The 26,741-nt window shown below is 43.2% G+C and overlaps 2 protein-coding genes across 4 annotated transcripts in view; one reads left to right on the forward strand and one right to left on the reverse strand.

Annotated features, from left to right (window-relative positions):
- The window catches only part of gchfr (GTP cyclohydrolase I feedback regulator), a 149,945-nt gene extending 131,555 nt beyond the window's left edge, over positions 1-18,390 (forward strand). For both annotated transcript variants that reach the window (XM_059649310.1, XM_059649311.1), the window contains 2 exons: positions 8,199-8,293; positions 17,239-18,390. In XM_059649310.1, the coding sequence (XP_059505293.1) occupies positions 8,199-8,293; positions 17,239-17,365 (222 nt within the window). In that variant the 3' untranslated portion in view covers positions 17,366-18,390. The remainder of the gene's footprint in view (positions 1-8,198; positions 8,294-17,238) is intronic.
- Positions 18,391-22,065: 3,675 nt separating this feature from the next.
- The window catches only part of dnajc17 (DnaJ (Hsp40) homolog, subfamily C, member 17), a 130,341-nt gene continuing 125,665 nt past the window's right edge, over positions 22,066-26,741 (reverse strand). For both annotated transcript variants that reach the window (XR_009446255.1, XM_048538441.2), the window contains one exon: positions 22,066-22,245. Coding sequence is in view for 1 of the 2 variants with exons in the window: in XM_048538441.2 (XP_048394398.1) it covers positions 22,138-22,245 (108 nt within the window). In the remaining variant the exon portion in view is untranslated. The remainder of the gene's footprint in view (positions 22,246-26,741) is intronic.

Genomic DNA, 26,741 nt, shown 5'->3' on the forward strand with positions numbered 1-26,741 from the left:
TTTCTCCTTTCAAGTATTTATCCAATTCCCTTTTGATAATAACAAGTGAATTTGCTTCCAACACACTTTAAGTGAGCTTCAGTGGGTTGAGGCCTTGAAGGGATTTGATATCAATGTTAACACATCATAAACTGTGACATTTTTCAAATGGGAGCTGACATGTCAGTGAACTGCGTAATGGGTGAACAGACTTGGTGCGAGTTAGAATATGGGTGACAGAATTTTGGATGAGCTTACCTTTATACAGGATGAGAGACGAGATAACGACAAGAAATATTTTGGAATGATTGAGTTCATTGCAACAAAGTAGCAGCAATATATTGACAGCAACACCTTGTTTCAAGGGTGGAAGGAACATGGTCTTAGTGACGATGTGGGTGTGCAATCAAAGCTTGTTTGAAATCAAGTATGACACCATGTTCATGAGCAGTTTGGTTCTGCTTCTGACAGCTGCTTGGCTGAGGGATGGAGTATGTGGTGGGGACCAATATGCACTTCCTTGATATTTAGTTGAAGGAGATTTCTGTTCATCTAGCGCTGGATGCTGGACAGGTAGACTGACATCTTACAAATGGTAAAGTGGTCAAAAGGGGTGGAAGACAGAGAGAAATTTGGGGGTCATTAGGGTACATATGCAATCTGATGTGTTTTTGTATGGTATAACCAGGGAACAATATTACATGAGGAAAAAGATGGAATCAAGGACAGATAAACACCCCGGACTGTCAGGACAACAGTCTGGGAGCAGAAAGTAAAACCAGTACAGGCAATTTTCTGTCTATGTTTAGATAGAAAAGCGGAACTAGGTAAGAACAGTTGCACCCAGCTAGATGATGAGACATTGGTGGAGGAGTAAGATAGTGCAGTTAACTCTGTTAAAAGGATGCAGATAGATTGAGAAAAGTGAGTGGGGGGGGGGAATAGTTTACACAGTCACATCACCTGTCATCTTTGATGTTTATAAGGATTGTTTTGAAACTGTGGTCAGGCCACAAACCTCATTGGTAGGACTCAGGCTTAGACCATAAGACATAGGAGTGGAAGTAAGGCCATTCGGCCCATCGAATCCACTCCGCCATTAAATCATGGCTGATGGGCATTTCAACTCCACTTCCCTGCACTCTCCCTGTGCCCTTGATTCCTTGTGAGATCAAGAATTTGTCGATCTCTGCCTTGAAGGCATTTAACGACCCGGTCTCCACTGCACTCCGTGGCAAAGAATTCCACAAGCCCACCACTCTCTGGCTGAAGAAATGTCGTCTCATTTCTGTTTTAAATTTATCCCCTCTAATTTTAAGGCTGTGCCCACGGGTCCTAGTCTCCCCGCCTAATGGAAACAACTTCCCAGCATCCACCCCTTCTAAGCCATTCATTATCTTGTAAGTTTCTCTTAGATCTCCCCTCAACCTTCTAAACTCTAATGAGTACAATCCCAGGATCCTTAGCCGTTCATCATACGTTAAACCTACCATTCCAGGGATCATCTGTGTGAATCTCCGTTGGACACGCTCCAGGTCTAGTATGTCCTTCCTGAGGTGTGGGGCCCAAAATTGGACACAGTATTCTAAATGGGGCCTAACTAAAGCTTTATAAAGTCTCAGAAGCACATCACTGCTTTTATATTCCACCCCTCTTGAGATAAACGACAACATTACATTCGCTTTCTTAATCACGGACACTACCTGCAAGTTAACTTGTAGAGAATCCTGGACCAACACTCCCAGATCCCTTTGTCCTTCTGCTTTATGAATTTTCTCACCACTTAGAAAATAGTCCGTGCCTGTATTCTTTTTACCAAAGTGCAAAACCTTACATTTGCTCACGTTGAATTTCATCAGCCATTTTGTGGACCACTCTCCTAAACTGTCAAAATATTTCTGCAGCTTCCCCACCTCCTCAGTGCTATCTGCCTGTCCACCTATCTTCGTATCATTGGCAAACATCACCAGAATGCCGCCCATCCCTTCATCCAGATCATTAATATATAAAGTGAACAGCTGCGGCCCCAACGCTGAACCCTGCGGGACACCACTCGTCACCGGTTGCCATTGCGATAAAGAGCCTTTTATCCCAACTCTCTGCCTTCTGTCAGACAGCCAGTCCTCAATCCAAGGCTTGGAGTTCAGTAAAACTGGGCACAAATTTGGAAGAGGCTGGAGGAGGTTGAGGATGGTTTACCAGAGCAGTGTGTTCAATCGTTTGTATTTTGCAGAAAGTGATGATGGTGATTTGAAGCAGCTTTGCATGGTGTGGTTTAAGTCAGTTACTGGCAGTCGCATCCATGAGCAATTCATGGAGTTCTTGGTTTTGTCTTTTACTAGTACCTGTCTGGAAGTAATGGAAGAATTTTGAGTCTGTTTAAATGTTACCAGGATACAGCATTAATACTTCTCCCTGTCCACAACCATAGCCAACTTGATCTCTGGGAGTTAGGGACTCATTTCTCTGGAAAGTGGTTCTGTTTCCTATTTGTACTCATGCTTGACTCCTGCTGTGGAGAAGGTCCATACTCCCATGCAGGAGAACTAGAACTAGGTTTATTGTCATGTGTACTCACGAGTGCAGTGAGAAGTCTACCAAAGTCACCAATTAAGGTATCATCTTAAGTACAAAGGTACTTCGGTACAGGATCTGAGGAATAAATTAGAAAAATAAAGAAGTAGAAAGCTCAGTTATTTCAGTAGACCTCACTGGGCCTCATCTCCAGCCCATGCCAAGCTTAACTTTATGCTGCATAAAGGCCACAGCCCTGCTCCTGACTCCACTGAGGGCAATGACCTGCCAAGCGTCGAGCACTGCCGCAGCCAACAGCCCATTTGCCCTCTACTGGTCCTGCTGAAGTCAGGAGTCCTGGATTTGAGCACTGTGACTGCTGCTGCTGACAACCCTTCAACACAGCTCCGGGTTTCCCATGATGTCAGAAGGTGAAAGAAAAGCAAAATGAAAGAAGGAAAGCAGAAATGGAGGTACTCACTGTTCAAGTTATTTGGCACTTGTGACCCTCCTTTAACTTGCCTTGATAAATTACGCCAGGAAGTCAACACCTCACAACACTTGCTTTGATGTGGTGCACTTGCTGCTCTCCCTCACCCCTTTCCCCATTCGTCCAGTCTTATTGGTGGGATCATTGTCCACTGAAAATAATTCTCCTTCATAGTCTCGCACCTGTCAAGGCTTCACTCACTCTCACAGAGTGTTGCTCATCCCCCTTGTCCTGTTTCCATAGTATCTTGCCACATCCCAGTGTTTCATACTCTCCTTGCAGAATCTCCATAACTCAGGCTGCCTTTCTGTTCCCCTTCCTGTGCTTTCACCTGCAACCTAACTCATGTTGCCTGACTGTGACTCACCTGCTTGAGGTCAGTTACCCCTCTGTTTCTGTTCATAGTCCTTATGAGGAAAAACGTCTTCACCCGGAGAGTGGTGGATATATGGAATGCTCTGCCCCAGAAGGCAGTGGAGGCCAAGTCTCTGGATACTTTCAAGAAAGAGATGGATAGGGCTCTTAAAGATAGTGGAATCAAGGGTTATGGGGATAAGGCAGGAACGGGATACTGATTGTGGATGATCAGCCATGATCATGATGAATGGTGGTGCTAGCTTGAAGGGCTGAATGGCCTACTCCTGCACCTGTTGTCTATTGTCTATTGTCATATACTCACACAGATAGAGGGCTTTATGAACTTCCACCAAAAGAGGAAAGGGCACCCCCGCTCTTTGTCAACACAGAATTCTGATATCTGCAGTCATTCTGGATGGATCTTCTGAGTTGGAAGTGGAAATATCGCCACTAAATGCAAGTTTTAGGACAAAAAGTAGCTTACCAGACAGAGATTGCAAAATTGCAGTCAAAAGTAACTTTTAAATAGATACTATAAATGGTAAATATTTTGAAAAAGCATCAAAAAGCGTATGAAGCAAAAGGCTGGGAAAAAAGATCTAGTAGGAATAGGAGTTAGCTCCTTGACCAAAATTCATTCCGTTTCTTGAGTGCTTTTTCTATCTTTCTGACAGTTTTAAATGATTTCTGTATTCTGACTGCCAAGGCTCACTGCTCAACTACGTTTCTGAATTCCTCATTTTAGAAACATTCCAATTTGCCTTTGTTTTATTCGCTTAAGTGGATGACCAACACTAAATATCAATTGGTGTGATTTTGCTCAGTCAATTTGTCTGTATCCACTTGCAACTCCCTGTTTCCAGCTACATTACTTACAAATTTAGCCTGCTTTGCACCTAACTGAAAACATGAAGCACAACTCTCTATTCCTGTTGATAAATAATGTGAAAAATTGAAGCAGAGATAATGGGAACTGCAGATGCTTGGCCTGCTGTGTTCATCCAGCCTCACATTTTATTATCTTGAAAAAATGAAGCCCAAGGCAATGGGCTTCAATCAGAGAACGTACTTTTTATTCTCTCTTGCTGTTTTCTTACCATCCATCCAGTTTCTAGCCCACATTAAAAAAAAACTATCTTTGTAGCAAATAACCTCTTTCATGCAGCCTTACTGAATCCCTGTTATTTTGTTACCAACACAGTCAAAAGTAACAATACAGTGATGTTTCTACAGGAAGTCTTTGTTTTAAACAGCTAGCTCCTTGCATTTCCTCCTACACTTAGTCTAGGATTTATTGTAGGTAAACAACAGACTGAATTTTGAATCAATGGATGGTGTTGCTTTTAATACAAAAATAGCTCATTTACAAATCACCTCTTTACAATATTGTTATATTTCTTAACTAATGAGTGACTAAGGTTATTTGATTTCCTGATTATTTATATTATTTAGTGCATAATCTGCTGATGTGCTGAACACAAATGTATATGAAGATGTCACCCATCAGCTCTTCCATTGTAAGACAATTATCGCTCCATATAATTGTTGATTATTCTATCCAACATATAAAATATATTGTTAAAGAATTCATTGTACATTGTATTCATTATATAAACTGCATTAACTCCATTTTGCTTTATAAAGATATCAATAAGCCTGGAACTAAAAATGGGAACTGGTGACCATGATATAACTAAGAACATGACTTGCCAAGCCTTGTTTGACAGCACCTTTCAAACATTTGACCTCTATCACCTAGAAGAAAATCTGTCATCCTTACCTAGTGTGGCCTGTGAATCAAAAGCACAAAATGTGATTGACTCTTAACTGCCCTTTGAAATTGGCCTTGCAAGCTACTCAATTTAATCAAACTGCTACACAAAATTCAAACCTTTGTTGGTCAAACTGGTGAAGTTCTGAAGGAGATATCTGCCAGACTTGCACTGTGGCAAGTCATGAGAAAACCAACAAGAGGTACACCAATTAATAACAATAATAACCAATAAACCTCGACCTGCAGCAAGTCCATCTGTCTCTGCCAGTATAATTGTCATTGTCATAGTCCTGATGGAGACAAAGTCTGTCCTACATGCTTGTTGATAGACAGTATCCGTTTGTCTATCACTGCCACAGTGCTCAATAGGATAGATTTGTACCACAAATACTAGCTAAAATTTGGGCAGTCATGAAGTGCCATCAACTCTGCAAAATTATATCCAACCCAACCGTGGTTTGATGCAAAGTGCAGTAAAACATTCTATGAGCAGCATCAGGGCAGCACGATGAATCAGCAGTTAGCACTGCTGCCTCACAGTGCCAGGGACCTGGGTTCAATTCCACCCTTGGATGACTGTCTGTCAGTGTGGAGTTTGCACATTCTTTCCATGTCTATGTGTGTTTGCTCTGGGTGCTCTGGTTTCCTCCCACAGCCCAGAGATGTGTAGGTTAGGTGGATTGGCAATATTAAATTGCCCATAGTGTCCAGGGTAGGTGGATTAGCCATGGGAACTGCAGGGGGTGGGTCTGGGTGGGATGCTCCTCAGAGGTCGGTGTGGACTTAATGGGCCATATGGCCTGCTTCTACACTGTAGGGATTCTATTCTAAATGAGGTTATGGTGAAACGGGTAGTGTAATATCATTAATTTAGAAATCCAGAGACCAAGCACATTAAATGTTCTCGCACTGTGACTGCAAAGTACCTATACCTGCACTGCTGGGCTCTTGTGGCACTGTGGTAGTGTCCTTACCTCATGACATTAAGGTTTGGGTACAAATCCCACCTGTTCCGGTAGCAGTTGCATAGAAACATTTACAAAGGTATCTAGAATTTGCAACAGGGATTTCTTGTGGCTCAGTGGTAGTGTCTCTACCTCTGAAACAGGAGGTCTAGGTTCCAAATCCTACCTGTTCCAGAGGTGTGTCATAACATTGGTGGCACAGTAGTAATATCACAGATCTAGTAATCTAGAACCCCAGGTTATTGTTCTAGAAGACACTGGTTCCAATCTCACCATGGTAGATGGGGAAATGATGACTTTTAAAGAATAGTGGTAGTGTCCCTACTTCTCAACCAGGAGTGGAATTCACCACACTCGAGTTGCACCTGCCCCCGAGATTTATCATAACAGATCTGAAAAATTTGAAGAGATTTGGGGACCCAGTAGAATATCTCAAAATTTGTGCAGTGGGACTGAGTTGTGAGGGAGATAGAATACAGCTTCAGAAATATTTGAACAGTTTTAATGAATGGCAAGAACATGGCAGATGCAATTAAGTGTGGAAAATTGTGAGGATATCCATTTTGGTGGGAGAAACAGATCTACAGAGTTTTTCTTAAATAACAAGAGTTTGGACAGTGCAGATGTGAAATGAATCTAGGTGTCTTTATTCATAGATCAATAAAGGAAAACATACTTGTACAGCAAGCTATTAGGAAGGCTAATGGAATGTTAGCCTTTATTGCAAGAAGATTTGAGTACAGGAGCAGTGATGTCTTGCTTCAATTGTATCAGAACTTAGTTAGACTGCACCTTGAGTAATTTTGGTCTCCTTTCCTCAGGAAAGATATTATTGCCTGAGAGCGAGTTCAGTGAAGGTTTACCAGACTTGTTCTTAGGATGGCAAGACTGTCCTATGATGAAAGATTAGGCAAACTGGGCCTGTACTCTTCAGTGTTTCAAAGCATGAGAAGCAATCTCGTTGAAACCTGGAAAATACCTAAAGGGATAAACAGGATAGATTCAGGTAAGATGATTTCCTTGGTTAGGAGGTCTATAACTAGGGGACACACTTTTAAAAAAGAGGGGATATCAATGATTGAGAATGTTGAAGGTAGAAATTGATTGCCAGTAGTTGTTGGAGTGGGATGGGTATAAGGCATAGAAGTGGTTGATCAGTTAGGGGCAGCTGTTGAAGGGCAGCATAGAGTCGATGGTCTGAATGGATAACTCCTGTTCCCTTGTTTTCCTCAGTTACTTGATTTGTGCTGGGTGCGGTTCCACAGACACTGCTAGCCCCTCCTGTACTGCATTTATTACAGCATTATTTACGTGTGACCCAGGTGTCTGTGTTGACAGGCTATTTGATAGTCAGGGGCTTTATACAAGTGTGATCTCCTGCTGGAGTCAGAGGTGAGCAGTCGGAATCCTGTTATAATTCTTTCCACCTCCCCAGCTTCATGTTGCCTGCCCACACCACCCTCCCCCAATCTTACTGTGCCCCAACCGATAATGCTGATTTCAGCCATAAAGATGTAGTAGTCATTTCATTGGATAGTAATCAGACACCCAGGCTAATGTTCTGAGGACCTGAATCCCACCATGGCAGATCGTGACATTTTGAATTCAATAAAGGATTGGGAACAAAAGACTTGTCTGTAACCATTGCTGATTGTTGTAAAAACCCATCTGGTTCACTCATAGCTTTGAGGGAAGGAAATCTGCCACCCTTCCGTGGTGTAGCCTACATGTGACTTCAGACCCATAGCCATATGGGTTGAGTCTTAACTGCCCTATGGACAGGACAGTCAATGCTGTGCTGGCCAGGCTCATCAAAATCACATGAATGGCTAGCATACCTAATCTACATACCCCTGAACACTACGGGCAATTTAGTTTGGCCAATTCACCTAACCTGCATATCTTTGGACAGTGGGAGGAAACAGAAGCACCCAGCAGAAACCCGTGCAGATGACCCAAGGGTGGAATTGAACCCAGGTCCCTGGCACTGTGAGGCAGGGCAGCAATGCTAACCACTGAGCCACAATGTCTCCCCAACTCCCCGCTCTAATGCAGTGGGAGGGGAGAGAATATGAATCATGTTCGAGTGATTTCAGAAGTAATAATATCTGTTTTACAGGAAACTGGGCCCACAATTGTGGGGGACGAGCACTCGGATGAGGAGCTTATGAGATACCTTGGAGCTGAGAAAACTACTACATTAGGAAGTAACTTGTGAGTAAGGGTGTGTCAGAACATTTCATTTAGGTCGTCATCTGAGATTTTTGGCAAAAATTTGCTGATTTTTTAAGATCAACATATTAGAAATGTAATCTTGTACCAGTTGACAAAAGGGAATATTAAGAGCTGAATAGACGTGAAAAGGGTTCAAAAATATCCTTGGGTCATGTGCATGTGAGAGCATGTGCAGCTGTGCACACATGGTGTGTATGTCAGTATCTGTGTGTGCAAGCACGCTTGCGCATGTCTGCATTTGTGTGATCACGTGTGTCAGAAGGTAAAGAGAGAACGAATGAGTGAGATGTAATGAAGGGAGTGAAATAAGGGAAGGAAGGAGTTGTGGCAGTGGTCAGGGACACGGGTTCAATTCTAGCCTCGGGTGACTGTGTGGAGTTTGCACATTCTCCCTGTCTCTGCGTGGTTTTCTGCCGGGTGCTGTGCTTTCCTCCCACAACTTAAAGATGTGTAGGATAGGTGGATTGGCCAGGCTAAATTACTGATAGCGTTCAGGGATGTTTAGTTTGGGTGTATTAGCCAAGGGAAAATACAGGGATGGATAGGGGGTTGGGTCTGGGTGGGATGCTGTTTGGAGGGTCGTTGTGGAGCTGTTGGCCGGAATGGCTTGTTTCCACAATGTTGGGGGAGTGGGTTCTATAATGCTGGAATCTTCCAGTACTTGCATACTGGATGAAAGATACTAGATACCTAGGATTCGCCAATACCAGAAGGGTCAAGTACATAGCAGCTCATGTCTGCTGTGGGCTAAGGCACTCAGTTAGTTTGTGACCCTGAAAATATCAATGATTGTTGTTTGACCCTACCTGTTTCATTAATGTACCTTAGGAAACAAAGAATGTACCTCAAGTTAAGAAAGAAAAACTGCCATCCTTACCTTGTTTAGACCCACAGTAATGTAGTTCGTTCTTAACTATTTTCAAAGAAAATTAAGAAAGGGCAACAAATGCTGGTAATTCCAGAGATGCCCCAGTTCCGTGAAAGAATGACAAAAAGAAAGGAGATGAGGTAGGATGAGAGTAAAGGTGGAGGATTTTGCGTGTTTGTAGCTTGGAGGGAATTGGGGACGCAAAAGTATTTGAAGTAGTGAGGTACAAGCCAAACAAGATAGAGGATCTAAGTGGTTTGGAATGACGTACTGCAGAATTAACCCGCTAATGATTAAGCTAACGATTGGGGTGTACAGTGCTGCTAGCAATCTTCTTTTCTTTCCTGTTTTGGGACTTGAACCTGGTCCTCCTGGAGCAGGGGCAGAGACACTACTACTGCAGCACAAGAGTACTGCACGACCGTAGGAAGTGAATGGGGGAAGGTTTGAAGCAGTGTTTTGGGTAGACATTGTAAGCTATGGTGAAGTATCAAGACATTCAGATAGACACTGGATTATTTTGATATTATTAAGAGGAAGACATTTTCATAATGTAGACCAAATCAGTCAGTTTGGGGGAGGGCTGATGATGAAAAAGTGCATTCTAACTAGTTAATATCATTTCAACTTCAAAACATTAGTAATTAACTGCCAACATTAACATACCATCCTGAAAATCACAACATACTAATGATTTTGATTTTTATCTCATGGCAAGAGTTAATCATTTTCGATATGTAAACAACATGGGCACTCACAAAGATTACCATCATTGTGCAAATTGCATTTCAACAGAGACATGAACTGGAAGCTCAGCTAATCTTGGATGTACTAGGGATTAACTATAAACAGCTCTATTTGCGTGCTAAATGGAGGATAGAATCCCATTACTACCCAGTTCTTCCTGAACTCAGTGACAGAAAGTGACTGAATCCACTACAGTTGATCAAACAATGCATGCAACTATCAGAGTAAACTCTGCATTATGCCAAAATATAGAATCTCTTTAATTATACACAATGATTTATCAAATTAACCAGGAAGAATAGAGTTACAACAACACGGTATGGAGCTGGAGGAACACAGGAGGCTAGGCAGCATCAGAGGAGCAGGAAAGTTGATGTTTTGGGTCAGGACCGTTCTTTTGAAGAAGGATCCTGATCCAAAATGTCAACTTTCTTGCTCCTGTGATGTTGCCTGGCCCGCTGTGTTCCTCCAGCTGCACACTGTTGTCTTTGACTCCAGCATCTGCAGTTCTTGCTATTTCAGAGTAGAGTTACAGTTTTTTATTCCCCTGCTTCCTCCATCTATTGATGTAACTTCCTTAGTTTATGTTTAAAAAAAAGTTTTCTTACCCCCCCAGCTGATGGTCAGTGCAGTACTAAGGGAATACTGAACTGTCAGGGGTGTCATCTTTCACATTAAAGAAATGCTCCAGTGTATATAAAGGCCACATAGCACTTTTTTCAGAGGAGTTATCCCCGGCATTCTGTTCCAATATTTCACCCTCAATTACATCACAAAAAGATGGTTTGTTATTATCGCGTTGATGTTAATGGAGTTTGCTGTGTGCACGCGGGCTGCCTTACTTCCTACAATAAAACAAAAACTCATTCTAACTTCAAATAAGTATTTTGTTGGCGTAAAGCATTTTAAGACAGTCAGTGAAAATCATTATATATATGCAAGTCATTCCTTTTTATCTTTTGCTTATTGTTATAACCTTTTGTACCGAACAGAACATTCATCTCAATCTTGATGTCCCCTTCAGTAAATCATCAGTTGCTGCAAATCCTTTCACTTGTCCATTAAGGGATGCTACTGAAATTCTATAACTCAGAAAATCTGCCCAGTAACAAATAATGAACTTGATGTGAATGATTGGAAACAGAATTCTGACAGAGGTGGGAGGGGGAAGAGGATGAACTTCAGCCGTTGCAATGGAACCTGTGGACCGGAGGGTTACGGGGGGGGGGTTGGGGGTGGTGATGGGGATGGGGAGGGGCCATATTTTCAAGCCCCCAAAATGCAACGCTGTGATTGGCGGGCATGGGGATGGTGATATGCGTATTTAAATCCCATTGGCTGGAACGTGGGGAGGCAGAGAGCGGGAAAAGGTGTGATTGGTGGATCGGTGAGGGTGACGGTGAGAAAAAGGAGGAGGGAGAAATGTAGTGTTCTCAGCAACACCCAGATACTTTCACCCTGACCGGCTTACGTCAGTTCAAAATCCTGGAATCATTTAGGGGGAGAACCAAGAAAAAGAGCATTCGCTTAAAAATAAACGAGTCTGGCATCAGTAAAATCCATGAATGTCCTCTCAAGACGGAACTGTGCCCTACTGTTCCCGGGATGCTTCATATTTGACTCTAGTCCCATGCCGAAATGTAAGGGCTTCCCCAAGACGTTAAGATAATTGCCAAAGAAGCAATGTCGACGAGTGTAAGGATGTTGCGAGGACTCGAGGGACTGAGAGGTTGGACAAGCTAGGACTTTTTTCTTTAGAATGTAGGAGACTGAAGAAGGATCTTTTTATATCATGAGAGGCATGGATAGAGTGAATGAGCTCAGTCTTTTTCCCAGGATTCGGGAATCAAGGACTAGAGGGCATCAGTTCAGGCTAAGAGGGGAAAGAATACATGGAAACCTGAGGGGCAACTTTTTTACATAGAGGGTGGTACACAAAAGGAATGAGCTGCCAGTGGAAATGGTTGAGGTGGGCAATTAAAAACATTTAAAAGGCATTTGGATAATTTTTTCCTTTATTCATTCACGGGATGAGGGCATCACTGGCTAGGCAGCATTTATAGCTCATCCCTAATTGCCCAGAGGGCAGTTAAGAGTCAACTACATTGCTGTGGGTCTGGAGTCACATGTAGGCCAGACCAGGTAAGGATGGCAGTTCCCTTCCCTAAAGGACATTGGCGAACCAGATGGGTTTTTCAGACAATCGACAATGGATTCACAGTCATCATTAGATTCTTAATTTCAGATATTTACTGAATTCAACCTCCACCATCTGCCTGGTGGGATTCCAAACCCAAGTCCCCAGAATGTTATCTGGGTGTCTGGATTAACAGTCCAGCCATAATACCTTGAGGTCATCACCTCCATTAAAGGGGTGGGGTAGGAAATACATGGATAGGAAAGGTTTCTTTGAGCCAAGTGCAGGGAAATGGAGTTTGCGTGGTTGGACATTTTGATCGGTATGGACCAGTTTGGGCCAAAGGGCCTGTCTCTGTGCTGGATGACTCAATGAATCTGTTTGTACCCAGTGAGTGGTCTGGATCTGCAGTGCATTCCCTGAGATTATGGTGGAGGCAGATTCAATTGAGGCTTTCCAAAGTAAATCCAATCATAAAATGTAAGGAAAAGATTTGCAAAATTACATGAAAAAGACTGGGGGTTAGCATTACTAATTTTGCTCCTTTAATGGGACAGCAAAGACATGGGGGCCAAATGGTCTACTGTGCTCTGACTGTTTTATGACACTGTAACTCTAATTAGTAAAATTAAAATTAAGTCTAATCTTATTAATAATGATTATGGAACTACTGGATAGTCCTAAAATCCCTGGCTCACTCACCTTTTCATGTAGGAATTTGCTAACCTGACCTGCTCTTGCCTTCATGTAACTCCAGACCCAAAGCAATGTGGTTGACTCTTAAATACTCTCTAAACAAGCCACTTGGGTTGGATCAAACCGCAAGGCGCTCACATCTCAAGAATGACGAAGATTAAAACTTGATGTAGTGACTATAGATCTGAGTGAATTGGAGCTAGGGTTGACTTTTGAAGGGCCGAATGGCCTTCTCTTTAAATCCTGTCTACCTATGTATTCCAACCTCTTGTGTTCTCTGGTTTTGATGCTTTGTCTTGCATGATCAACTGGGCCTGTGGGCTGACGAATGGCAGATGGAGTTTCGTTTAGATAAATGCAAAGTGTTGCATTTTGCTAAGGTAAACAGGGCAGGACTTACACAGTCATCGGTAGGCCACTGGGAGTGTTACAGAAGAAAGAGACTTAGGAGTACAGCTTCTTGAAAATGAAATCACAGGTAGACAGGGTGACGAAGAAGGCTTTCAGCATGCTTGCTTTCAATGGTCACAAAAACATTGAAGATAGGAGCAAGATGAGGCCATTCAGCCCTTCGAGCCTGCTGCACCATTTTTCATGATTGTGGCTGATTGTCCAACTTAATAGGCTAATCCTGCTTTCTCCCTATAACGTTTGATTCCATTCGCTGTAAGTGCTTTATCTAGTCACCTCTTGAATACATTAAATGTTTTGGATTCAACTACTTCCTGTGGTAATGAATTCCACAGGCTCACCATTCATTCCCTGACGAAATGTCTCCTCATCTCCATCCTAAATCGTCTTACCCCAAATCCTCATACTGGTTCTCGACACACCCACCATTGGGAACATCCTCCCTGCATCTACCTTGTCCAGTCCTGTTAGAATTTTACGAATCTCTGAGACTTACCCCACCCCCGTCATTTGTCTGGACTCAAGTTGAAACAATCCCAAACAAGTCAATCTCTCCTCATACATCAGACCTGCCATTCCCCAGAATCAGCCCTGTAAAACTTTGCTTCACTCCCTCGAGAGCAAGAACATCCTTGCTCAGAAAAGGAGACCAGAGCGTTGAGTGTAGGAGTTGGAATGTCAAGACATTGGTGAGGCCACATTTGGAGTACTGTGTGCAGTTCTGATTGCCGTACTGTAGAAAGGATATTATTAAACTAGAAAGTGTGCAGAATAAGGCCTGTTTCCGTGCTGTATGCCTCTCCATGACAATCTGAGATCCAAGGAGTTCCCCACACCTCAAATCCTAGTCAACTTACCCAAACTTTCAGATTTCAATGTGTCTAGCAGAAACTCATGCTGCCAAGCTTACGGTGTTCCACAAGAGTATCAACCCAGGCATGCAGAGCTTCCAGTGGAGGATGGATGAGGTTGGGAGAATCTCACACAAATCCCAGGACAGGCAGGTCTGAAAGTCAAACAGAGAATACTGGAAATAGTCAGTGAGGTAGACAGTGTCTGTAGGAAGAGTTAAAGTTTCACCTCAATGTGCTTCATTCGCTGTGTCACAACAGGAACAAAATAGCTAAAAGACACTCTGTGATGACACCGGAATGTTGTTCCATAGTTCACATGGCATACTGGAGCAATTTTTGAACAACTTTTTCAGGGATATTACAACAGATTTCTGGAATATGTGCAACTTGAACCTAGACTTTGTGGCCCAGGGGTAAGCAAAGAACAAAGAAAATTACAGCACAGGAACAGGCCGTTCGGCCTTCCAAGTCTGCACCGATCGAGATCGTCTGTCTAACCTGTCACCTATTTTCTAAGGGTCTGTATCCCTTTGCTCCCCGCCCATCCATGTACCTGTCCAGATACACCTCAAAAGACACTATCGTGTCTGCGTCTCCCACCTCTACTGGCAATGCGTTCCAGGCACCCACCACCCTCTGCATAAAGAACTTTCCACACATATCTCCCATAAACTTTCCCCCTCTCACTTTGAACTCATGACCCCTAGTAATTGAGTCCCCTGCTCTGGGGAAAAAGCTTCTTTCTATCCACCTTATCTATACCCCTCATGATTTTGTAGACCTCACTCAGGTTCCCCCTCAATCTCTGTCTTTGTAATGAAAATAATCCTAATCTATTCAAGCTTTCTTCATAGCTAGCACCCTCCATTACCAGGCAACATCCTGGTGAATCTCCTCTGCACCATCTGCAAAACATCCACATACTTTTGGTAATGTGGCGACCAGAACTGTACGCAGTACTCTAAATGTGGTCGAACCAACACTATGGTACAAGAGTCCTACATGTCGTACTGTATCCTTGTCATTTATCTGATTGCCTGGTAGGGCAGACTCCTGGAGCATATGCTGGGTGCTGGAGAGAATTGAACATATCAACCACTGCAACAGACCCTAAAAAAGGCCAGCTTTGACTGCAAGGTTTCAGGAGGCTGGGAGGAAGGAGACTGAATGGGATAATCCTTAGTCCCACTAAAATTCTGTCAGCAAATAATTGGCAATGAGACAATATAACATGAAACTATCCACAGTTGTACTTCATCAAATTGATATTGTATTTTTCACATCTTTTTGATCACAGACATATCAACCATAATTCAAGGCATTATCTGCGCCTTCCCCACAAAATATTGTAACTAGTTCACATATTTAAGTGGCACCACACTCAGTATGTACACTGCAACATGTCATGTGGGAAGAGATGAGAACTCCTCATTTCTTAGTAGATCAGCTAACATACTCATCTTTTACCCAATTTAAACTCTGCAGCATATGAGTATTCACCCAAGCCTGCTCCTTTGCTGTTTCATGGGTGGCACAGTGGCGCCTCACAGCGCCAGGGACCCAGGTTCGATTCCAGCGTTGAGTGACTGTCTGTGTGGAGTTTGCACATTGTCCCTGTGTCTGCTTGGGTTTCCTCTAGGTGCTCTGGTTTTGCTCCCACAGTCCAGCGATGTGCAGGTTAGGTGGATTAGCTTTGGGAAATGCGGGGTCACAGGGATAATGGGGTGTGACGTTCTTCGGAGAATTGCTGTGGACATCTCTGGGCCAAATGGGTCTATTTCCACACTGTAGGGATGATTTGGAATTGGACCTATGTATTCTGGCCACTTTGCTCCAAATGTCTTGCTCCACTTCTGTCACAATTGTTTTTGTTTTCATAGAATCCCTACAGTGGGGAAACAGCCCAACAAGTCCAAATCGAACCTCAGAGCAACCTACACAGACCCATCCCCCATAACCCCACCTAATCTACACCTCCCTGAACTCTATGGGCAATTTAGCATGGCTAATTCACCTAATGTGTACATCTTTGGACTGTGGAAGGAAATCCACACAGACACAGGGAGAACGTGCAAACTCCACACAGACAGTCGCCTGAGGCTGGAATTGAACCTGGGTCCCTGGCACTGTGAGGCAGCAGTGCTAACCACTGTGCCAGTGATGAAACCAGCTCGCTTCTTATGTTACATGTTGTCCGTAAGTCCGTAAGGTGACCTGTGCTGAATCACAGTTGGAACTGTTGCAGGATTTTTAGATCTTATTTTTTTTAACCATTTCAGTTCCAATGGGAGGCTTTAAAGTGCACTGCACAGAGAACAGATGTCAATCCAGAGCAGCACAAGACCTGATACTTTGATAACTCTAAGATTAGTGCAAAGTGTCATGATACATGAGTGGCAGATATTGCAGGGTCTCAAAGACCAGGAAAGGGAGGTAGGGCAGGATTTCCTGGCTGGCTACTTCAGTGTGGGCCAGGTACACCTTTCTTCCACTGAAGGCACAGTCACGAACTATTGGGGAAAAGGAGAAGGGAGACAAATAATGGAGAATTAAAAGAACTGCAGATGCTGTAAATCGGAAACGAAAATGGAAGTTGCTGGAAAAGTTCAGCAGGTCTGGCAACACCTGTGAGGAAAAATCAAAGTTAAAGTTTCGGGTCCGAGGAAAGGTTACTGGATTTGAAACATTAACCTTGATTTCTCCTCACCGGTGCTGCCAGATCTGCTGAGAAATGGAGAATTTGGGCCGGGCAATTGTGGTACTACAGTAATTAAAGAGGTGGGGAAAAATTAGCGAATGGTTTTTCTCTCTTAGGGGGGAATGGGTGGGTACAGAGAGGATGTTAAGTAGATGAATAAGAATCCTACATGTAATACGTTTATGGGGATTGAGTAGTGGATATCCCATGGTGCAGCATGGGATACTGGCAGCTGAGGTTTGGATTATCTGAGATTTATGGAGTCTGACTACAGAATGGTAGAGGCTGTAGGTGACCAAGGTGGTAATTCCAAATCAAGAATGCTAGTAATTAAGTGCATTCGAGCTTGTAAGTTCTGCTTAAGGTAAAATAAGTTACTGAAGCAGTGACCAATCCGCAAGAGAGGAACTTCAGTACAAATGCATTTTTTAGACACAATCTCCATGTGAAAGTAATGATTTAATGAAGAAATAAATGTTAATTTGAGAGATTAATTCACATTTGTATCCACAGTTCGGAATATCGTGTGAGAGATCCTCCACGGCTCGTGCTGGATAAGCTGGAGGCAATTGGCTATAGTGTGATCAGCATGACCGGTTTAGGACAGACACTAGTCTGGTGTCTGCACAAAGCTTCTTAGCCACATGGAATCTTTACCTTCGTATCAGCATTCCCAGACTGAATATGGGATATCAAGACAAAAACTCGATTATCACACATACTGCTTAGAGACGTGCATTCCGTCCGAAATGTTTCAAAGACTGTGGATACACTAATGTTCTCCAATCCGTACTTTCTCCCATTTCACCAATAGCTGTAGACTGTTGCATTTTGTGGAGTACAGTCTTCATCCTATAAGCACCCTTCATGTATACACCTTAGTATTCACTGTTTGATCAGATGAAATAATCACCTATCATGCACGCTGCAGTAAATGCTAGCAAATGATCAAGAGCATTTTTCCAGGTTAACTTTACTCCCTTCCTAGCACTGGTCACCAAGAACTACAAGCAGACAAGTTTAGTGTCTAAACCCTAGAGATTCAAAAGGCTCGTTGCCACACTGAACAAAATAAGTAACCACTGACAGTGGAGCTCGCACCACTAACGCACTTAACGATTCAGTTTGAAACTGATAGATCCTATGGGAATGAGAGATTCCAATTGTACATAACTCTTACTCAGCCAACAATGTCACAATATTATTGCAAAAGGGAGCCTGTGGTTGATGACCAGGGTTACACTGAAATATAGCTTGCCCAATTTATCCAGCCTGCTAAAGACAATAAGCAGCTGTACTGATCAGCCCGGGAAACTCCCACATTCAGTCCCTTGCTGCTCCTAACCTACAGTAAATGAACGAAAGATTAACTGGAATACTTACAGTTACCCATTATTCAGTGACCCGTGCAGGGAATGAGAGTTAATTTTCAATGAGGAAATGAATGAAATTGCCCATGACCTCTGTGGTTGAGCAACGCTATACGTTAAGCGTTATTGTGTTTCAAAAGAATGAATTGTATGGGAGGCACTCGCTGAGAATGTGTGGTGCCAAATAAATGCAAACTTTGTCTTTTTCTTTGCTGACATTCACTGTTCAGTTTCACAATGGAATCATGCCCTTTTGAATGAGGATCAATTAAATGAGAGGACAATCATTTACAAATCTCTCTTGTTTATCATTTTGTTCATATACATTTGATCATTAGAATAACACTAAACATCATGATATCAGATCACATTTCTAATTTAACTTCCATATAGTAGATATGATAATGACATAGAGATTGAGGCTGGGATTGTGTGAAATAGGTGTAAATGAAAGTGTAAAAGGGAGAGAATGGGTCCTCTCCCCTAAGGCAAGGCATGAACACGACAAGTCTGTTTTGGGGTCAATTCTAAGAAGAATGGAGAACAATCTTTGTGCTGCCAGATTTTGAAGTTATGGATATCAGTGTTGAGCCCACTAAAATGCCTAAGCTATAAAATCAGGTGTTTGCCCTTGCACTTGCATTGTTTCTTCAACAAGTGATTTCCAGCATCCAAAGTATTTTGCTTTTGACTGACATTAGCTTTCTCTGCCTGATTTTAATCAGCTAAACTTAAATTCCCCAATTGCATGGTGGGACGTGAACTCGTGGTCATTTGGTCAGGCCTCTAGATTTCGAACCCAGTAATACTTTGCTTCCACTTCCCACCTGTAAAGCAGTTTGGGAGTTGAATCGTATAACGATAACGTCACTGGAATAATAATGTTTTGGAGACATAAGTTCAAATGCCACCCTGGCAATGGATGGAATTTAAATTTGAGAAATAAATCTGAAAAGAATCTAGTCTCAGTGACCATGAAAACAATTGTTGTAAAACTTACTTAGTTCAATCATAGATAGTAAGAACTGCTGATGCTAGAGGCTGAGGTAACACAGTGTGGAGTTGGAGGAACACAGCAGGCCAGGCAGCATCAGAACAGCAGGAAAACTGATGTTTCAGGTCAGGAGATAGTAGGAACTGCAGATGCTGGAGAATCTAAGATAACAAGGTGTAGAGCTGGATGAACACAGCAGGCCAAGCAACATCAGAGGAACAGGAAAGCAGGACCTACACCTTTGTTTCAGGTCAGGATCCTTCATCAGAAATGAGGGAGGGGAAGGGGGCTTAAATAAATAGAGAGGGGGAGTGGTGATAATAAGTAGGTAGTGGTAGGGTTTGGTCAGTGAGGTGGGAGTAGTCGATAGGTGGGTGAGAAGACAGACAGGTCAATGAGGTGGGTTTGAGAGGGGTGGCTGGTCTTGGGATGAGGTCAGGGTGCAGAGATTTTGAAGTGAGTAAAGTCCACATTAAGACCATCGGCTTCCAAGGCGGAATATGAGGTTCTGTTCCTCCAGTTTCCGGGTGGCATAGTTGTGACATTGGAGGAAGCCCAGGATGGACATGTTGTCCAGGCAGTGGGAGGGGAAGTTGAAGTAGTTTGCGGCTGGGAGGTGCTGTTGTTTGTTGCAAACCAAGCTCTACAAAGCGGTCTCTGAGCCTCCACATGGTCTCACTGATGTAGAGGAGGCCACATCAGGAACTGCGGATTCAGTATACCACATTAGTGGATCCGCAGGTGAACATCTGTTTGATGTGGAAGCTTTTTATGGGCCTGGGCTGGAGGCGAGGGGGGGGAGGTGTAAGGGCAGGTGGGGAGTGTGGAGTGGACGAGGGAGTCGTGGAGGGAGCAGTCCCTCCAGAAGGCAAATAAGGGTGGGGAGGGATAAATGTCCTTGGTAGTGGGGTCAGATTGCTGGTGGTGGAAGTGGCAGAGAATGATGCATTGAATCCAGAGGTTAACGGAATGATACACGATGACAAGGGGAATTCTGACTTTGTTTTTATTGTGGGGAGTGTGAGGGCTGAGGTATGGGAAAGCAAGAGATGCAGTTGAGGATGTTTTCGACCACTGAGGAGGGGAAGTTACGGTCCTTGAAGTAAGAGGACATCTGGGATGTTCGGGAGTGGAACGCCTCACCTTGGGAGTAGATGCGGCGGAGGCGAGGAATTGGGAATGGGGGATTGCATTCTTCCAGGAAGGTGGGTGAGAAGAAGCGTAGTCTAGGTAGCTGTGGGAGTCGGTGGACTTGAAACAGACATCGGTTTCAAGGTGGCCACCAGAGATGGAGACAGAGACGTCCAGGAAGGACAGAGAGATATCAGAGATGATCCAGGTGAACTTGAGATTGGGGTGGAAGGTGTAAGTAAAACCAATGAACTGTTCGAACTCCTTGTGGGAGCATGAGGCAGTGTCGATACAGTCATCAATGTAGCGGAGGAAGTGGTGGGGGATAGTGCCAGTGTAGCTGCGGAAGAGGGACTGTTCCGCGTATCCTACAAAGAGGCAGGCATAGCTTGGGCCCATGCGGGTACCCATGGCCATTTCCTTAGTCTGTAGGAAGTGGAAGGAGTTTAAGGAGAAGTTGTTAAGGGTCAGGATAAGTTTGGTTAAGCGGGTGAGGGTGTCCGAAGGGGACTGGTTGGGCCTGCGGGAGAGGAAGAAGTGGAGAGCTTTTAGGCCATCAGCATGGGGAATGCAAGTATACAGGGATTGGATGTCTGTAGTAAAGATGAGGTGTTGAGGGCCAGGGAATCGGAAGTTTTGGAGGAGGTGGAGGGCGTAAGTGGTGTCCCAGACATAGGTGGAAAGTTCCTAGGCCGGGGGGAAAAATAGAGTTGAATTAAGCAATAGGTTTGGTGCGCCAGGAGCAGGCAGAGACCCACTGGTCTCAATGTGGACTTTATTAGCTTCAAAATCTCCCCAGCCCCGACCTCATCCCAAGACCAGCGCCTCCTCTCATCCCCGTCTCCTTGACCTGTTCGTCTTCCCTCCCACCTATCTGATCCTCCCACCTCACTGACCAATCCCCACCACTATCTATCTGCTATCACCACCACCCCTATCTATTTATTTCAGAACCTCTTTCCCCTCCCCTATTTCCCCAACCTGAAACGTCAGCTTTCCTGCTCTTCTGATGCTGTCTGGCCTGCTGTGTTCCTCCAGCTCCACACTGTGTTATTTTAGTTCAATCATGGCCATTCATAGAAGTTAATTTTCCACTCTTCTCTAGTCTGGCCAACACGTGATTCCAAATCCACAGTAATGTGATTGGCTCTGAAATGGCTGAGTAAGCCGTTCAATTACAGGGCAATTAGGGAGGTAAAAAAAATGCTGACCTTACTACTGACACTCATATCCCATAAAGGAACAAAAATGTTTAGAAGAATAAAAACTGTAATTGGCCTGCTTAGTATTTTTCATAATTCCCAGTGTGAAAATAGTTAAACTTGACTAAATTGCCGTGCCATCACAGATTAAGGAATAGTTTTGCATTATGTTGTCAGCTTCTGAGGAAGGGTTACTGCCAAATATTAACTCTTTTTAATACAAACTATTGTGTATTTTGCATTTTACTGCAGATGTTTAAATATACAGATGCTTTGCATTCTCTTTATTTTGTGGTTCTGATATTGTGTGTATCATTTGGCTAATGATTAAAGTTTATCAAACATTCATGGCTCCATAGGCAAAAGACAGAGAATAGAAAACCAGCCTGATTAGTTGTTTGGTCCCTCATTTAATGATTTGTACTGAATATTCAATCTAAAGTCAGATGGGTGACAGTCTGGTGGCTCAGCGGTTAGGAAGATAAGAGTTCAGTGACCTATTTGCAGAATGTATTTCTTCCGTGTGGACGTTAGGTCTGGGCACAGCATTTCTGGCGACAAAGTGATATCTATCAACATATCTTCTTGGTGACCCAAGTCTCAAGCACAGACTCACATACAGAGAAAAATGAATGCCCATTAATAAAAATAAAGAGCAGTTTATTTCAGTTTGCGGGAAACAGAAAGGAGTCTGAAGCATTCGCCAGTGCCAAGTTTAAGAATCATCTTCTTGAAGTTGTTTGATGAGCCGCTGCCGTTCTGCTGCCTGTCGCATCCGCATCATCACAAGACTTTCATAATCTCGCTCTGTGCGCACTGTATCCTGGAAAAGAAAAGGGCACACGGTCAGTACTGACCATTTGAATTGTTAATGCACTGCGAAATTAAACTTTGCTGCTGAAATCTGCTTAGATTCAATGTTGTCAGTCACTCCTAAAAGGGATGCTTTTAGGGGGTTTGTTGCACTGATTATGCATATTTGTACAACTCTGAAACTCAAGTGATCCAATAACATTCCCTCATTGTAAGCTGAACGATCAAGTTACCTCCGTTGTTTCAATCTCTCCCAAGGTAGGCTGAGCATATGCTTTAGGGATAATATGAAACATTCAGCAATTTGATTTCATATATAGAGCAGCAGTTATGATCAGATTAATTTAGTTTAGTTGATACAGATTGTTCTTGTGCGGTGCTAAAAATATAGCGACCAGGCCACACTTCTACGACTCAGTGGGTCACCAATGTAATGGACTGAACTAGACCAGATCTCCTCAAAATATTTTAAGAAGGTGGCCTAGACTCTAACTTTTTCTTATTTTTAAGGGAAATGTAAAGTGTCTGTTCTAGATGCAATGTGACTGGTCAAACTAGTCGACGTTAAGCCAAACAATTTATTTAAACACTGTAGTTAAAATACAATCAAAGAAAGAGGAATTTAGAATAACTATGTTGGAAAATTTAACAGAATAATAGATATTGCAACTATTACTAATTAACTGTTCAGATACAGTAACATGGCATTAACATATCCCTTGGCAAAGAAAATTCAGACACAGATTCTTACATGTAGTTATCCAATCCAGGAGGAAAAATAAGGAAGAGAAAATTCAGAGAGAGTAGCAACCAGGAGACATTTGCTGAAACTTTCAACTCTGTTGAGATCCCAATAGCTTCTGATGCCACTGAAAAACTAAAACGCAGAAATCCTAATCTGAGAGAGCTGGCCACACTCATTCAGGCTGTTTAAAAAAAAACCAAGCTGTTTACCCAAGTGGTGGTAACGAGCCAAATCAACACTTCTGCCTTATAAACTCTCTCTTTAAAGAAAAGGACAAAATACCTCTTAAAGTGACAGTATTGTCACACTACTCTTGATAAATCTATGTCTAACTCACCAATATTATGTTGCCGTTAGACTTTTTCAGGGCCTCCATGCTCTGTAAAGAACAAATTTTACTCATACAGCACCTTTCACAACCCCAGGATGTTTCAAAGCATTTTAAAGAAATATAGAAACATACAAAATCTGAGCAAAAATAGAAACTTCCACCATTCAACATGATGATGGCTGATCCTCTATCTCCACACCGTACACCTGCTGTCTCTCCATACTCCTTGATGCTCAGATTTCTTTGATGAGATTAGATTCTCTACAGTGTGGACACAGGCCCTTTGGCCCAACAAGTCCACACCGCTCCTTGGAGCATCCCACCCAGAACCATCCCCCCTATAACTCACACACCCCTGAACACTACAGGCAATTTAGCATGGCCAATCCACCTAGCCTGCACGTCTTTGGACTGTGGGAGGAAACTGGAGCACCTGGAGGAAACCCATGCAGACACGGGGAGAATGTACAAACTCCGCACAGGCAGCAAAATATATTCATTAACTTGGGCACTGCGGCTTTATGTCAGAGAGTATTCCATGGGTTCACCAGCCTGTGAGCAAAGAAATTTTTCATTTCAATCTGGAATGGCCTACTCTGTATCCTGAGACCATTACCCAGGCTCTAGGTGTCTTAGAGGTGCACCCCTGCATCCAATCTGCCCAGCCCCATGAGATATTTGCACAGTTCAGTGAGATCCCACAGTGAATATAGGCCCAGTCGACCCAATCTCTTCTCATACAGCAATCCTAACGTTCCAGGAATCAGTCTGGTGAAGACACAGTGCACTCTCTACGGTAACTGTGACCTTTCTTCAGTAAGGAGATCAAAACTGTCCACAATACTGCAGATGTGGTCTCACCAAGGCCCTGGAGAGCTACAGCAAAACATCCTTGCTCCTGTATTCAAATCCTCTTGCAGCAAAAGCTATATAATTTTCTAATTGCTTGCTGCACCTAAATTAACAGAAACAGAAATTGCTAGAAATATTCAGCAGGTCTGGCAGCATCTGAGAACAGAGTTTCATTGACTGGTGTAGAGATAACCACGGCTCTTTGTACATCAAATGGCGATAGACTGGGAAATGTTACATAATACACTGCTGTTATAACAAGGTGTAGAGCTGGATGAATACAGCAGGCCAAACAGCATCAGGGGAACAGGACGGCTGATGTTTCGGGCCCAGACCCTACTTCAGAAAAATCTATCTGCCTATTAGCAGTTCCTACTATCTCGAGAATACATTGCTATTCTGTTTTTCCTATCAAAATGGATAACTTCACAATATTCATGATAAACTGCATGTGCCACAAACTTGGCCAAACACTCAACTTACCTAAATTGCCTTTATATCCTACCCAAACATATTTTCACGTAGTTTTGAAATGATAGCCAACTCGGAAATAGTATATAAAGAACTGTAGATGCTGTAAATCAGAACAAAAGCATAAGTTATTGGAAAGGTTCAGCAGGTCTGGCAGCATCTGTGAAGAAAAAAGAGCAGATTAACGTTTCAGATCCAGTTCTGCAGAAGGGTGACTAGACCCGAAAGTTAACTCTGTTTTTTTAGTTCACAGGCTCTGCCAACCTGCTGAGCTTTTCCAGCAACTTGTTTTTGTTTGGAAATCTTGCATTTATTTCCCTCATTCAAATCATTGATCTATATATTGAACAGCTGGGGCCCAAGCACCAATTGCTATGGTAACCCAATTAGTCACATTCTTCCATTGTAAAGGTGGCCCACTTATTCCTATGCTCTATGCTAGCCAATTCTCAGTTGTGCCTATATATTACCTCCAATCCATGTGCTTTCATTTTGTCCACTAACCTCTAAGGTGAGACTTTATTAAAAGCTTTCTGAGCATCCAAATATTGTCACATCCTCAAAAATCTCTAAGACAACCAAGTGTAGAGCTGGATGAACACAGCAGGCCAAGCAGCATCAGAGGAGCAGGAAGGCTGATGCTTCGGGTCTGAAGGATCTAGACCCGAAATGCCAGCTTTCCTGCTCCTCTGATGCTGCTTAGTCTGCTGTGTTCATTCAGCTCTACACCTTGTTGTCTCAGACTCTCCAGTGTCGGCAGTTCCTGCTGTCTCAAAACACTCTAGTAGGTTTGTCAAAGACAGTTTCCCTTTCATAAATCCATTCTGACTTTGTTTAATGTTGTTTGAAACCCATCACTGAGAGTGCAGTGGTAGCTACTGACTGAGCTGACTGGGTCCTAAGAGAAATTGCTGCTAGACTGGGTCAGTGGTAGCTGGTCAGGGAACCAACAGTCCAGCTACAACACTGGCATCTACCTGACCATGTGAAAAATTGCTCAAGTATGTCCTGTACATGAAAAGCAGGACAAACCCAACACGGCCAATTACTGCCCAATTAGTTTACTTGCAAAGAAATGGATTGTGTCATTGGCTATCAAAAAGCACTTACTCAATACTAATAATCGCTGATGCTGAATTTGGGTTCCACCAGGAGTGTTTGGATTCTGATCTCATTGCTGACATAATAGGCAAAAGAGCTGAACTCAACATACAGTACCTGATCAAATGTCTGGTATAAATTTTAAACAAGCTTGGCAGCTGTCAGTTGTCATGAAGTGGTGGATTCTCCGTGGCAATGCCTCTAGCATCGTCCTAAATAATCAGCACTCTCCTTTCATACAATGTAAATGCTGTTTTCTCTATACTTTGGTTATTTTTGGGAATTGTCGTAATGCATGCAAGAGGAAAAGCATCAATAAAATGTGTTTCTTTTTGTCAGCAATGTTCAAGACCTCTACTGCAGAATAGCTGTTTGTAGCGGAGTCCTGGTTAGTGTCTTTCTCTAAGGAGAGTTGTATTTTTTACTCCAGAGGTATAAGCTTGTGTGACATTCCTTGATAATACTAAGAAAGGTACCATCCTTGACAATGAGATTAGATTCCCTACAATGTGGAAACAGGCCCTTCGGCCCAACAAGTCCACACCGCCCCTTGGAGCATCCCACCCATACCCTATAACCCACACACCCCTGAACACTACAGGCAATTCTGCATGGCCGATCCACCTAGCCTGCACATCTTTGGAATGTGGGAGGAAACCAGAGCACCCAGAGGAAACCCACGCAGACATGGGGAGAATGTGCAAACTCCACACAGACAGTTACCCGAGGCTGGAATCAAACTTGTGTCCCTGGCGCTGTGAGGCTAGACTGCTAACAACTGAGGCACCGTGCTGCCCCTGTTAAACTGAGACGCTGCCTGCCTTCTCAGGTGAGAAGATAATCCAATGGTAATATTTCCCAATGGTTAGCTCTCACCCAATATTTCCGGAATATCTGCTTGTCATTACATTCCTGTTTATGGGAGCTTGCTGTCCAAAATTATTCCCGTGTTTTCTACACTCTCTCAGTACTAACAATTCAATACCACTTTGTCGGCTGTAAAGTG

This window comes from Stegostoma tigrinum, chromosome 10, assembly GCF_030684315.1.
Source record: "Stegostoma tigrinum isolate sSteTig4 chromosome 10, sSteTig4.hap1, whole genome shotgun sequence".
In the NCBI taxonomy this organism is placed as follows: Eukaryota; Metazoa; Chordata; class Chondrichthyes; order Orectolobiformes; family Stegostomatidae; genus Stegostoma; species Stegostoma tigrinum.